Genomic DNA, 15,670 nt, shown 5'->3' on the forward strand with positions numbered 1-15,670 from the left:
ATATCCAATTGGATATATGTTACATATCCTTATGTTTTATGATTACACAAGGATACAGCATCAGATAAAATCATTTAATTTATATTTCTTAGTATGAAATGTTTATATTATCAGTTTACTTCATTATCCTATCATTAGTTGGAGTAAGCAATACTAAAACCAAAAGGAAAACATTGGGTTAATATTTTCTACTTATGCTCTCCAACTGTCCATATAAATTAATTTTTTTAATGAAAATGAAACAGACACTACAGAAAAAGTGGAAATATTCTCTGCATTCTGCTTATCTACACCATATAATACATTCAATAATCCATACAGAAAACTAGTATATGTTATTGTTCATACTCTAATGATTTTCTTTACATATAGGAGTGGATTCAGAAATACATGCTCAAATATTTTTAAATGAGAAGAGTGTTCTTTTTAATGTGGAAATGTATTTTTTCCATAGTGCCCTGTTATGATCACTAATGTTTTTATTCTTTTATATACACTATAAAGATTAAAAAATATGTTATGAGGAAAAATGCAAAATGATGCCAAGCACTTTCTAGAAAATCATGAAAAAGAGCTTAATAAAATGACCAGTTATTAGTGCATGTGCCTCTTTTTTTCTTATATTCAAAATAAATATTTTCCACCATTATCTGTCATATGTAATGGTTACATAATCTGTGAAATGATGTGTTACAATGTACATATTGATGGCACGTTTCAAACATTTAGGTTGTTTCAGTTTTGTACTTCATTTTAGAAATCACTGTAAAGAATAACTTCTTGCCTTTTATCTTCTTCTTATTTCAAAAATCAAAGAATTTTAGAACCAAGGGGTTGACTGGGCATCAAGCTCCTTATTTATTAAATAAGAAATCTGAGAAATTAAGAGACCTAACTAGCTAAGTTATTTATTAGCAGTGTTATTACTAGAAGCTGAATCTTCTGACATATTTTGCTCTCTGCTCCCTGATCTCAGCTTTTGGAAGCATCTAGGAGGACTTGTTTGATCATACTACAAGTTATTCAAATGATAATTTTGTCTTAAATTAGCTATTTATTCTTTATATTTTCACATTAGATTACCTTATTTAAAATATTTAATGAAGAAGAAATGCCAGAAATATTAAATATTTAAGAATGCATTGAAAATTATGAAAGCGTAGCTTACTACTTTTTAGCTTTTCATTGCTGGAATAAGCAATTTTGTGTGAAATGTCAGGATATGAAGACATCTTTTGCATAGGAAATGATGTGAACCATATGGCTTATTCACCATCAATTGAATTACAAACCATGGCAGTTCCTACACTTTTAGGAGATGCTTATGTGGTCCTTCCATTAAAATTCCACTAATGTGACATTTGTGAAAAGGTTTATGTTTGGACATACTTTCCTCACCATATGAAAAGCCACAGAGAGCAAAGGCATAGATTAAAAGTGTTTACATATAAATTGAAAGCTATCAGTTCTAAAATACTTCTCATTTCATGTGTCAGAATTTTTTTGGCCTTTTAGGGTAGTCTTGTGTGTTTCCATGTTTACAAGACCCTGGCTGTTAATATTGTTAAATTTTACTCATCAGACAGGAAGAAGGAGCTTAACAATCATTGTTAGGCAAAGAAACATTAAGAAAGTTAAAAAAAATCCACATTTAATCTGTTAAACAATGGCAAATTTCTTATGAATCAGTGATACTGTAATTGAACTGGAGACATTTTTAGAGCGAGCTTGCTTTGGCTTTTTCACCCTCCAATTTGGAATCTGCTCACAGTACTGCCAGCTTAACCAAAAAGGATTAACTCTCATATCCAACTGAGAACACAGATAATTCTCAGTAATTGGTAAAAAATGAAGATGAATGGGGCTGAGAGATAAGGAGCAATTAGCTCATCAGCAGTTACAGCTGTGCACTCAATCCGGATCCATCTCTTGAGTCTCGGCCCCTTTTAAAGAACCTACACAGAATAAGCATAGGACGCCCCCTCCCCAAAAAATTGCTATATCTGCCCATCATTTCTCTAGTCTTCCATTTTATTTCCTTCCTATACAAAGACACCTGTCATAGCATGCTATGTAAATTACTACCTCTCTCAGGACCTATGTCTAAAGCCAATCTTCTTTTTAAACTTTTTTTTTAATAACGGAAACCAAATGACTACTGTAGACACTCTTAAATTCCCTGTCAATCGTTTCATTATAGCAGCATCATCTGTTTGAAAATATAAGCAATTCCCTCATCTAATTATAGGAAGGATTTGAGGTTCATTAACATTGCCAAAGCAGAGAATCCAATGTGCAACTACAGAGCTCTGCTTGGTGGCCTGTGTTCTCAGTTTCCTTTTATTTGCATTCTCAAGGTCTCCAAGACTTTTTCCTGAAATCATAAAATTAATTTTTCCTTCCAAATAGACACATGAAATAGAAGAAAGGAAATGACTGCAATGTAAACTATTTTATTTCTTTGAGAGTGGTTAAAAAAAAAAAAGATAAGGGGATGGTCAGCCAGGGAAGATCATTTTATCTCCTTATCTGCCTGTTTTTCTTTTTTTTTTTTCATTGTTTTGTTTTGTTGGTTGATGGACAGAGGTAAGGAGTAAGGAATACCATTGAAGAACACAGCTGTTTAATCCCAAACTCAAGCTCTTGTTTTTACTTGAAACTCCTATATCTCTGTAACTATTACACGTTTGAAAAAAATGCAAAAGAATCCTACATTTCAGGCATATGAAATGTGTTCAAGTTTGTGGATCACTGCATTAGGGTATTCTTGCCTACTTTCCATGGTGTTCAGAGAGAGAAATTCTGAAGTCTTAAGATTACTTCACTTCCTTAAAGAAATAACAGCAGTTCGGGGGTTATGACTATAGTTTAAACAATAAGATTTTCTTGGGACATCTGTTTTGAGATCACATTTTGAATAGATATGAACTCATTTCCTACTAAGCAAGCAATCTACTATTGTTGATAGCTGTTTACCAGTTCTATGAGTCAGATATTAGCTTGTGGCAAAGGTCCCTCTTAAATCCTCCAAGTATTCTTTAAACTGTGTACATAGTGTTTTCCTTAAATAAAATGTTAAGAGAAGTAAAAATGCAGTCTTTTCCTGCCTCTTGGTAAATTATAGTCCACAAACTCTTGCACTTGGGAATAATATTTAATGTATTTATCTTTAAAGAGTCGTCTCCTTTGTTGTCATTAGTTAAGGGGGTAAGATATTAGGTTTAGCAAGTATTTAAATAACAGAGAAACTACTAAGAGATGCTCACTATGTCAATATTTATATAGCAGTTAAAAACTAGAAGTAAAATTAAGTTTCCTTTATTTAGATTAAATCGATTGTGATTAATTTAGTACCCTCAAAAATGTGCATGGGCCTTCCCTGGTGGCGCAGTGGTTGAGAGTCCGCCTGCCGATGCAGGGGACGCGGGTTCGTGCCCTGGTCTGGGAAGATCCCACATGCCGTGGAGCAACTGAGCCTGTGTGCCACAACTACTGAGCCTGCGTGTCTGGAGCCTGTGCTCCCCAACGGGAGAGGCCACAACACTGAGGGGCCCGCATACCGCAAAAAAAAAAAAAAAAAAAAAAAAAAAAAAATGTGCATGATGCCAAAAAAAGAAGATAAGCAGATAAAACATAGCTATAGAGACTATGAAATTGACCTTGAGTTCACCGGTTTTAAATTCTTCCTTTCCAATATCCCAGTCCCAATTTCCAAGCAGCATTTTTTAAGCTGGTTATGTAGATCAGTCCTTAAAGCAAAAAAATAGCAATTTATCTGTCCTGTATGTTGTGGATAGCATTGCCACTAAAAAGAATCCAGGACATTTTTTCTTCTTATCTGCAATGTAGCTCGTATCAGCCAACCTGTCACAAGATAGTACGTGATATAAACAAGAGATTGCAAAGACATCTCAGTAATCAATATCAGGATGGCTACAGTATGGAAACCCCAACCAGTGCATATCATTTGTCTCAGCATCTATTTCTATGGCCAAATGAAGCATTAATTCAAATCATAAATCTATGGTGATTTAAATCTGGGAATGAGCACCTGCCTGCTTTAATGATTTATTTTGTACATTTCAGTAAGCAGGAGATTTGTCCATATGAACTGACAGGTCACCTTCAGATGCCAGGAGCAGACTGTTTATCACCATGCAGACTAGCATCTCATCTTAGCAAGTAAATATTAAACTAAAAGAATCCAATTGATTGTGGATGAAGGAGAATAGCGACACAGCCATATATTTTACTCAGCCTGCTGATGCCTCACTCAGATCTATCCTGAAGTCCTCACTTCTTCCTAAAGTTATCATTCTGTTGGAAAGATGCAAGCTCAAGGTTACCACGTAAAATTGGGATATAAAATAATTATTTGTCAGTGTCATAGGTTTCTTCAAACACCTTTTTTTCTGGCTAATTTTTACAATTCATATTAAGAACTAGAGAGGGTCTTCTAGAATCAGAATATTCCTTCACCTCATCAAGCCAAATGAAATGAAACCAAGCAAAGAACAAAATCTACTTTCTAGCAGCACTAAAGATTTACTTACAGCCAAGGGGTGAGGAAGTGGGGCGGGGGAAACAATGTTTCTACATAGAGAAGCCTGAAACGTTTAAATAAACCACGTGAGCCAGATGAGTATAAGGGAAAATAGAACCCTGAACTGACTTCAGAAATGTCACTGGATTTTGGAAGGGCTGAGTAGTAACAATATATCATTTAAGTAGCACCTCTCTGAGGGGGTTCGCTACTTCCAAGGGCCAAGTGACAGATTCGTGAGAGCAGTACATTTGTATTATGAAATATAAGGCTTCTGAGATTCTTGGGATTCCTCCTGGAATTCATAGGTTTCAATACCACTTCCTAAGCGCCTCGTGCTAGCTGATGTTCCTGGGGGATCCACCACATCCTGTTATGACTGTCTGCTTACTTAGCCACCCTACCCACAGGAGTGTACGCCCCTTGAGTGCTGAGGCTGTGTTAGGACTATTTTTGTGTTCCTAGAATAAGCTAAAATCAAACATACAACAAAATCCAAATGACGTCACAGCTGCCCCCAAATTTCCTCACAGGCCTGCAGCTTAACAAATAATATCTAACAGAAGAAAAGGAAAACAGAGGAGGAAGCAGTTGGTGGCTGTAAAAAGAGGAAGGTGATTTTCAGAAGGGTAAGTTGGGAGAAATAATAATAGCAAAAGCAATACCCACATGAGTAACGTTATGGGTGAACAAAAAAATGTGACCAACAGACACTGTAATGAATAAAACGATAAGCACTTGTCAAATATGATTTCCTTTCATTCTCATGATGCAGATACTATTTTCTATGCCATTTTTCAGATGTGGAATGCGAGGCTCAGAAGGTTCACATAACTTTCCAAAGTCATGGAGCAAGTAGTTATTGAACACTTACCATGAAGCAGGCACTAACCAGAGAAGAGTGGAGCGCATTTAAAGCAATTGCTCAAAATCGCTGTGATCTATGCAAGCTCAACCTCCCATCCCCACCATTGCCCTGTACCTTTCCCCACTCTACCCCATCCCTGCCCTAAACTCTCTTTCCCTGATCTCTAGGTAAAGAAGAAGGGGGCAGGGGGTGTGCTCAGAAAGGGTAATAAAGCACAAATTCTTAGAGGACAGTAATGTGTGAAATAGAATAAAAATGACAATGGATAACATTTCCCCCCAAATCAGCTACAGATCTCTAACATACATGATCCATGAGATTTAGGGACTAGCAAAGGCACTAATGTTAACACAATCTCAAAATATTAAGACCCTCTAGGAGCATTCAAATAAATTTCCGTTTCTGGTTCAAATTGGATGATGGGTGTCAAAAAAAAAAAAAAGCAATATAAACTAGCAAGTGAATACCTTAATGGAAGAAAAGTGATTTCTTCCAACTAAAACGCAAAAGGGAATTTAAATTGTTTATTGGTTTAAGTCATTGTGATAGCCTAACTATCCAAATAATTATGATAAGCACAATTTGGTCAGAGGGCAAGTATTATTCCATAATATCAAATATGAAGTGTATGCCAATGCTTAAGTATGAGTTATGGTCTCTTTATCTTATGCCTGTTGGTTTCTCCAAAGCCAGCTTCTGTTCTGCTGCTCAGGAAATTTGACAGAGGTATAATGTTGTAATATATTTTGTTCAAGTGTTATTAAATTGCCTAACTTAAAGATCCCTGCTCACAACACCAGCTATCAAAAACAGCCCGCATTAAAGGCTTATTCTCCTAAAATTTTGAAAACAATCCAAATTATGCTTTGGAATCACAACTATAGAGTGGCCAATTACTTGTTTTTTAAAGTGCCCAATTTTGCTCTGTTTTATTGGGCAAAGTAAAAGACTAGTATTTTAAAATAATATGTAGTCAATAGTTCTAAAAAGAGAATTACAATTCTTTCATTTTACTTCAATATCATTTTTAACTTTTAAAAGTTTAAATTGATGTGTGTAAACTATGCCCTAAACCATCCACCGCCCTCCATCTTCTCAATAGAAGCACTGCAAATGCGAACGCTGGCACTTCCCTTAGTCCTTTTCAGATTTTGAGCCATGTCTTTGGCTTTCTTCCACATCTTTTTGTCCTTCTAAGAATTGCTACCTCCTTTATCATACTCTCAAGTCAAAGCCATTAACACCTCTCCTTTTCTATTTCTCTTGTCTAGTTCTGTTGAAAAGTTCTATTTTTCCACTTTTTACATTAGAAGCTGCTCTTTGGCATCACTGAAGTGGTGGTATTTTGTGTTTTGTGCATGTGTTTTAAAATTACTTCCTACTAGGTTACTCATATCTAGCACATGATTCCATGAACAGTTGTGAAAATGACTATCACTGAAGTCCACAGTATTCCTTCATACACGCCCCCTACCTGTAGGTCAATGGACTGAAAGCAGGGAGCTGCTGATTAGCTAAGGAAATAATTTGTTAAAGTGTTGCATAGAAAAGAAAATCTAATTGAACTGCCATAAATTATTGTGTCCCTCATGAACATGTATGTTGGATATAGTCTTGTGTACATCTTGTAGCATCCAAATTTCTCTTGCTCAATTACATTTTGAGCATGATTTCTACATTTTAAAGGGAAATAATACAGTGCAGTGGCAGAAAAAATGTTTTATGTCACAAACACACAGATGCTAAAGAAATCATCAATAAAAATTTAACCCTCATTTGAAGTTGTGTTTGACAAAACAAATTACCCAAATTAATTCTGCAAAGAGAAAGCTGTTCCTTTTTGGTTTAAACAGTAATGGTTAACTTTCCATCCCTCCATACCTCAAGAAAGAAAAAGATCAAATTAAGAAATTAAAGTGGCGTTTCTTAAATAAGAAGAGAAACTGATAATGGATGTATACAGAAAGAATTAATTACCAGCATAATTCTTATTCTTGGCAGAACATGAAAAGATTAAGTTTATATGTTTTGCTGCTAAGGCACATTTCTTATTTGATAGCCAATGCATTAAGAATAAAAAAGCTAGTGTGTGGTTTTGTTTGTAAATATTCTTCTGTCATCTTATCTATAATCAATAGTTTAGAATTCTGACTATTAGAACTTATTGGTATTATGAAAGATGTTAACTGAATTCTTACAGTAGAGGTTGCAGACATAAAGTTAATTCCTACATTTAAAAATAATGTTGCTGGGCTTCCCTGGTGGTGCAGTGGTTGACGGTCCGCCTGCCGATGCAGGGGACACGGGTTTGTGCCCCGGTCCGGGAAGATTCCACGTGCCGCAGAGCGGCTGGGCCCGTGAGCCATGGCCGCTGAACCTGTGCGTCCGGAGCCTGTGCTCTGCAACAGGAGAGGCCACAACAGTGAGAGGCCCGTGTACCGCAAAAAAAAAAGTTGCTAATTATTTATTTAGAGTGTGTGTTGTTAGGCTAAGTGGTTTCTTCAAAATGTACACTATTTTCAAAGCTAAAGGGGCCAACTTCTTGACCGGGTAGCCAATAATTTTGTTCTGGGAAAGAAAGTCATTGAGTAGCAAAATGATCACAGTAAGTTTCAGTGAACATAAAACTTACCGACACTTGAATTCATGTCCCCATTTTCAGAATCTGCTCCATGTTGGTTACTACTGGCATGATAGTTGCTCATAGCTTCTAACTTGATTTTTTTCACCTTCATTGCTTCGGCGATCGCTGCGTTGGTAGCAGCGGCAGCTGCTGCAGCTGCTGCTGTCAAACCTTCAAAGAATAAATTTAAAATGAGGTAATTCAAATTCTGATTTTTCACGTAAGAGTCCATGTGCTTTATAGAACACATATACAACATACTGAAGTATCTGATTCCTTTATGCAGCACTCTGATGTCATATATTCATTCCCAGCTAACCAGTGAAACTATGTTGATATCATAGAGTGCCCTCCGAACTCCCGTATTCAATATTAGCAAAAGCATGATTCGTACACAGAAGAAGAGTCGTAGAAATGCAGCCAGAATCCGCCCTCAAACAAACCCATCTGAACATGTCATTCCTGCCTCCAAATCCTCTACAGCTGCCTACGGGGGGGGGGGGGGTGGGGGGCGGGAATCTGAACTGCTCAGCTTAACTCACAAAGCTTTTCACTAGAATTGTAAACCTACCTAATCACCCAAAGTTTCCCTATTCTCATGCTATACTCCCCCTATGCTGAACGTGGCCCCAGTACCCACACGTGCCCTGCCTCTTCAAGCCCGTGTTTTTGCAACTGCCATTGCCTTTGTCTGGAACATCCTATCCTGTTACTCACTTCCCCCACTTGTCATCCTCCAGTATTCTAGTCCCAGAGTTGACCTTTCTAACCACCATGCCACACCGTCTCCAGAGCAGTTTGTCTCTGTTCATCCAGGAAACGGGAGGTGGGAGTGATCATGAGATTAGAAAAAAACAGTTTGAGGCCAGATACGGAAGATCAGAAAGCGAAGACCTGGCTTTAGGTACAGGCTCTAGGTAACCAGCAGAGGTTTTGGAGCACAGGAGCGATTTGTTTTCCTTAAACGTGTGAACTTTTACTGAGTCAATTCACTTCATCCGACATCCTTCACATGCAAAATGAAAGACGCTGAAACGTGTGAATGATCTCTCCTAACTCTAAACTCTGACAGTCTATGAGAGGATATACACACACACCCGCCCACACCCTCATACTCCTTTTGCTATGCTGCTTCAGAATTTCTGGCTACAGCGCTTCAGCCTGCTTTGAATTTATCTGTGTGATTTATTTCCACTCGCAGCTGGTGGATTTGAGACTGAAACCTCTCTCCTCCTTTTCCTCCCCACTAATCATCACTTCTAGTTACTACAGCAAATAAGTTGCAGCCTCAGGAATTAGAAGGTCTTTTTCCCTAGAAAACTCTGCTTTTTTTTTTTTTTTTTTTTTTTTTGAGGTTAGGAGAATACCTCACCTTTCCTTCAGATCAGACCAAAGAGACCTTGACAACTCTCACCGAAACGCAACAAGACCTTCAGATTGACTCTTTGCATGACAAACTGGTAACTGCCCCCTAAAAAGGCACTGATCTGAACTCAAAGAATTCATCTGCGTCTCGACTGAACACTTATTGCCTTTTAAGTCCCAACTTGAACTGATTCTCTCATCTTCCTATGATTGAATTTTCTCCCCAGTTACTCATTTCCTTCAAAGATGTTTCAGAAGATTTTCTTTCCTGTTCTCTTAAAATTCTCTTTGTGTTTCCCAGAAAATCTCTCTTCCTCAGTTTTGCCTTGTCACCAATGTGAACATCTCACTTGTCCTTTCCCTTCATTGCCTGGTGTTGTCCCATAGCCAACTTATGACACATCTAGGGTCTTTATCTTTGATTTATGCGGCAGGTAAATCTTGTTCCATAGTATTCAAATAAGAAAGAAAAAACTACAACTTGAGATATGATTGTTATTATTGGATAGATCTGAATCAAGCTCAGTAGCATGAAACATAACTATGCTTGATATTGCCTTACACAAGCTATAAAATCTTCTTAAGTATGGTTTCTTCATCTGTAAAGTCATCCTATTCACAAAGGGATAATAGAAGGATTAAATAAGATAAACTACGTGAAGAGTGCCACATCATGTTTAGTAAAAACTAGGCAGGCCTTGTGTTCTAGTTTTTACTGCAGCAAGTCAAGCCCAGTCCTAGCTATGACTCAAGCAGGATACAGTGGGCTGGCTGCAGCCCCCCTCAGCTAGAGTATCCTGCTTCTCCTTAGCTGCCGGCATTAACCCTTGACTTTTAAAAATGCTTTTCACAATTTTATTATTTATCTGATCTTATTTATGGTACTCTTCTCTTTTTCCATTTGACAGTTTTTTCCCCTTAGGTTTACACTTCTGCTACAAATTCCAACAGATAGATGTGTGTGTGACACACACATGCTATAACCATAATACTTTTGAAATATTCGATTTTCAGTCCAGTTTCATGAGAGCAAGAAAAAAGCTATGACATTTGCAACAGTTGCTGATTTTAGTTTCACTAACTCACCTAACTGTGTGATGGGTTCTCAAATTTAATTATTTACTAGCTTTCATACTCAGCCAATTTTCTCCATCTCCCCTGGTTTCCCCGAGTGTAAGCTGCCACTTTTTGTTCCCTGGAGTCTTGTAATTATTTCTTAACAGCTTCCACTTTCCCTACCTCCAACCTCTTATGATTCATACTGCAGTCAACATGACATTATGAAAACAAAAATCTAACCCTGGCATTCGATGCCTGCTCTGAGGAACAAGGTGGGTGCTTCATGTGTCTGTCAGGGCCCTGTGTGCTCAGTCCCCTGCTTATCTGTGTAGCATTATCTTTCCCCCAGGTCTCCTTTGCTCTGTGTGCTCCAGACATATAGGGGTCTTTCACATTCTCTAGTAGACTACATTTCCTCTTTCAAGCCAGACTTTGCACGTGCCGTGCAGACTTTCTAGAAAATCTCTCCAGTTCCCTGTCCCACATCTGTCCTTGCATGTGTCATGTGAGGCTTAAATATGATGCTCTAGGGGGAGCAGGCTCAGGATCCTGACTCTTCAATCTACCTGGGAAAGATCTCCAACACTTCAAGAATCAGCCTAAGACTCACTTCTTTTAAAGAGCTGACCTTTTCCACCCAACTCCTCAAGAGTAGAGCTAGTGGTCCACTTACCTGTGTTCTCAGCCCTGTTGAATGAAGTTCTGCATTCTCTGTGCATCAGAATCACCCACAGGGCTTTAAAACCACACAAAAAGCTGAGTCCTACCATCTGAGATTCTGGTTGGGACATGTCCATCTGTATATTTTGGTTGATTTTACTGTTCCTCAGGTCACTTTAATGTGCAATCTGAGAACAGAAACTCACTCAAACTCTTTATTGCTCCTTTTTGGGGGTGTGTGTTGCTCAGGGGGGGTCGGTGTAGGGCTAGCTCCTCCGACTAGGTTATAACACTGAAAGGACAGAAATACTTTCTTAGTATATGTACCCCAAACATGGAGCACAAAGCCTGACACAAATTGTCACTGAATGAAAAAACGCTTCTCAAACTGGATTACGTGGAATGCCACAGGAGAAATATGGGCATTATTTTGACAATATCCGTGTAAGTAATTTAAAACATTACGTTCATATTACAGTCAATGTAAATATACTAGGAGTAGCAAATCTCATTAATTTAATAAAAAGCATTTACTTTCCAAAGCTACATCTGCCTAGGACTGGAGAGAATCACGAAAGTCTCACCCTCACCTCTGCATTGATTGCACTTCCTGTTGGCCTTGCCATGGCCCTTTCAAATCTCTTATGTAATCTCTTATGTAATTCTCAAATTCCCTCCAACTTGCTGTCTCTAGTAAAAACTTAGTTTAGAATTTATACACTCACTTTAGAAAGAGGTCCCATTGTATAGTTTGTTCCCTATTGAAGCTGCCTTTGAAAAAATAAGTGTAATAAATTCACAAAATAACACTAGTTTTTGGTCTATACTTCATAGACAGTTCACCCTGCGAAAACACTTCCTATGCAATCAAGAATGCTCTACCTTTGCAACATGGAAGGACCTAGAGATTATCATACTAAGTGAAGTAAGTCAGAGAAAGACAAATATCCTGTGATATCACTTATAGGTGGAATCTAAAAAAATGATACAAATGAACTTATTTATGAAACAGAATCAGACTCACCACTTAGGAAACAAAGAATGTTACCAAAGGGCAAATGTGGGATGGAGGGTAAATTAGGAAATTGGGATTAACAGATACACACTACTATATATAACATAGATAAACAACAAGGACCTGCTGTATAGGTCCTTGAGCCATACTGAACTATATTCAATATCTTGTAATAACCTATAGTGGAAAAGAATATGAACAGGTATGTGTGTGTGTGTATATATATATATGTAACTGAATCACTTTGCTGTATATCTGAAATTAACACAACATTGTAAATCAACTATACTGAAATATGAAATAAAAAATTTTAAGAAAAAAATGGTCTGCTTGTGTAAACACTGGCAACCCATAGCATTTACCACACACTTTTCCCCCCTCCATAACCTTTTCTCACTTAGAACTCTTCTCCACCTGCCTCATAATCAGACTTCAGCATATTCTCCTTCAATATCCCACCCTGAAGCAGTCAATTTATGACTGCTTTTAACTCTTCCCAATCAAAACAAGCCATTTTCCCTCAGAACTAGGTAATCCAGCGTTTCTCCAAGTGACCATCTACATCAAATCCAGCTGCAGAGTGTGGTAAAGTTGAAGATTATCTTCCTTGGGGCCACATTCATAGACCCTATCTCTGAGATGGACTGAGGAATCTGTAGTTTTATCTTTCAGTAGGTTGATTCTGATGCTCCCTGCCCTTAGACCATTTGATGAGAATAATGTACATTATTGAAGTGTGTCTACACCTTACAGTAAAAGCTTTTTAGCTAGGTAGATCATCTCTGCAGTGGTTTTTGAAAGTAAGTATGCTTAAGAATCAACAAGGGAACTTGTTAAAATACAAAATCAGGTTGGACCAATAATCAGAATCTGAGACATACTGCTGTAGTGTGATGCAGACTTTGGAAAAATGAGTCTTCTGTGCCTCTAACCTAGCAGAGCAGAAGCAAGGAGGCCAGCCAGGTAACACAGCACTTCTGTGTGTTACAGATTCAGTAGCCATGCACGTTATTAACTCAACCAACCACTTACATCTACGAATTTATTTGATATATACAGTAATTGTTAATTAAACAGCTTGGGTAATTTCTCCAGATTCTTCAATCAGGTAAAATTTTCACCAGATTTCCTTCTCTCATTGAGAGAAAAATTACATATATATATATACACACACACACACAATGCATGTGTGTGTGTATGGTGAAGAAACAAATAAATGAACAAAATTTTCTTACACTAAGGAATGATTAACCCATCTATTTTACCCCATGAAACTTCCTTTTTACACTCTCCAAGCACAATTATAGTATCTCATACACAAAGACAAAAACATACACTAAACTGAGAAGTCAAATGTAGTATAATTTCATTTTATTTTAAAAGGTTCTAAATCCAATTTTATCATCAGCAATGGGGAAACTTTAATGTATACTTAAAATTCATTTGCCACTGATAAAATAATGTATTGAGAGATATTTTGTTTAAAAAAGATGTTTTCCTTCAGAGAAAGGATAATAAGTCATATACTGTGCAACTCGTAGACCTTTTGGCCCTCAGAAAGGGACTGTACATCAAACTTAGGCTAAAGCCCATAGGCCTTATGTCGCAAAAATATTTAGGTTTCTTTTTTTTCTATTTGATCTTCACAAACTCTACCACTTAAAATTCAAAAGAATGAATAGACTTTTACAGAGAATTTAGAAAAACAGCTTGTCATATTAGTGTCTGAATTATGCTACAAACTCATCGCAGTGGGCTCCATTCTGTTTTACTCCTTCAGAGCAAATTCTATATTACTTATTTAACCAGCTGTTGTTAGAAATTCTTTACTTTTATCCTGGCTTATAGATTTCTTTTACTTGTACTTTTATTTTTTGATGGTCCATTAAAATCCTTTAAAGTTCTTGTTGAAAAAGTGACTGGCATGGAAATTCCTAGCTATGTAAACTCACTATCATATAAGGAGTAAACATACAGTCACTGGAAAACAAAACACTCCAAAAAGCCATAAAACTTTGGACAACATGCATCAAATTTATATGAAATGTTGCAGCAAGTTATATAATTCCTAAGGCTTCCAAATTCCTGTCTTTAAAGCAGAGATACCAGTTCTGACCTCATAGCAGTATTGTGGGGAATAAAGGTAAAATAATGTACACAACAGCATGGGCACATACTAAGCCCTCTGAAACTGGTAGTAAATATTATCAAGTAACCCGTAATATCCATCATGTCATTTAGTTTTACCTTTGTTCAGTTATTCACAAAAATGCAAATATGACAAAAGTTATCTAACAGTGTATGGTGAAAATTTAAACATTTGACAAATGGACACCTGAAAATCACGCTTCTATCAAATCATTTGATTTAGTAGCCTACACTGATCAAATTTATCATAAAATCACTAAGTCTCCACTCTGTGCTATATTGATACAAACCCTTTGCTACTTCAATTCAATATCCTAAATCCATGGGTTTATCATTTGGAAGGGAAGCAGGCATTATTATTCCTTGAGAACCTTACTTTCCTTTGCAAAGATAGCATGTTTCTTCTGCTCTCAACTTTTATCAAAACAGCCTTTAAATCCTTCAAATGCTGTTATACAATCCTGATTGCTCTCTCTAAAAAGGGAAAAGTATCCCCATTCTATTTTTTCAAATAAGTTAGTACCCCTAGTTATAAAGAGCAGATTACAACTATAGATTATAAATATCAATAAAAGAGACATATTGCTGTCAAATTCTTTCTCTGATCTGTTTGTTTGCTCATTAACTTGAAAGGTCTAATCTTTGATCTTTGGTTTCAAAGACATCAAGATGACTTCCAAATGTTTGATATGTTGTCTACTTTTACATCGCATTCCATATAAAATGCATTTCCCAAGACCTAATGGCTAAACAAAATTAGTTATAAGCAAGAGATAGTAAGCATTCAAAGCTTCCATATGATAGACTTTTTATTAGGCTATGTCACTTTACCCAAATGTAGAAAAAAGTACTCTAATATGCACTCGTTTATAGCCAATAGTAGTTATTATTAATATTCTGGAATTGATAAGTTATTTATGTCTGGCATTCTTCCTACTGCTTATTCAGGGAGACAGGCAGCTTATAAATATCTCATCACTCCACTGTCACAGAAATTTCATCGACAGTGCTCATGCACAACTATTAGCAATATGAATCTAACCATTACAAGAAGGAGGAAAATCGAACATGTGGCATTAATACGCAGCCCTGGTTCCTAACCATCTGATAGGCAGATGGTGTGAAGCGGATTCTCCAGCTGAAATGAAGGGGCACATCATTTAAAACCTTGTTTGCATTCTAACTGATATCAGTGCCATATTGATATACATGATACATCATGGCAGTATTTGAACAATCTAGTTTGTTTCAGTCATAAATGTTTACAGCCTTGTTTTTTTAATCTTATAAGCATGTTCAGAAGAGTGTATTTTTAATTTATGAAACCTATTGTTTACTTCTGTTGAACTACAAGATTAGTGGAAAGCAGGAATATTAAATTACTTCAGC

At 36.8% G+C, this 15,670-nt stretch overlaps 1 protein-coding gene across 1 annotated transcript in view; it reads right to left on the reverse strand.

Moving 5' to 3' along the window:
• DACH1 (dachshund family transcription factor 1) overlaps positions 1-15,670 on the reverse strand; it is a 379,138-nt gene that overhangs the window by 144,047 nt on the left and 219,421 nt on the right. The window contains 1 exon segment of the mRNA XM_060079776.1: positions 8,044-8,205. Coding sequence (XP_059935759.1) covers positions 8,044-8,205 — 162 coding nt within the window.

The sequence above is a fragment of the Mesoplodon densirostris genome, chromosome 17 (genome assembly GCF_025265405.1).
Source record: "Mesoplodon densirostris isolate mMesDen1 chromosome 17, mMesDen1 primary haplotype, whole genome shotgun sequence".
In the NCBI taxonomy this organism is placed as follows: Eukaryota; Metazoa; Chordata; class Mammalia; order Artiodactyla; family Ziphiidae; genus Mesoplodon; species Mesoplodon densirostris.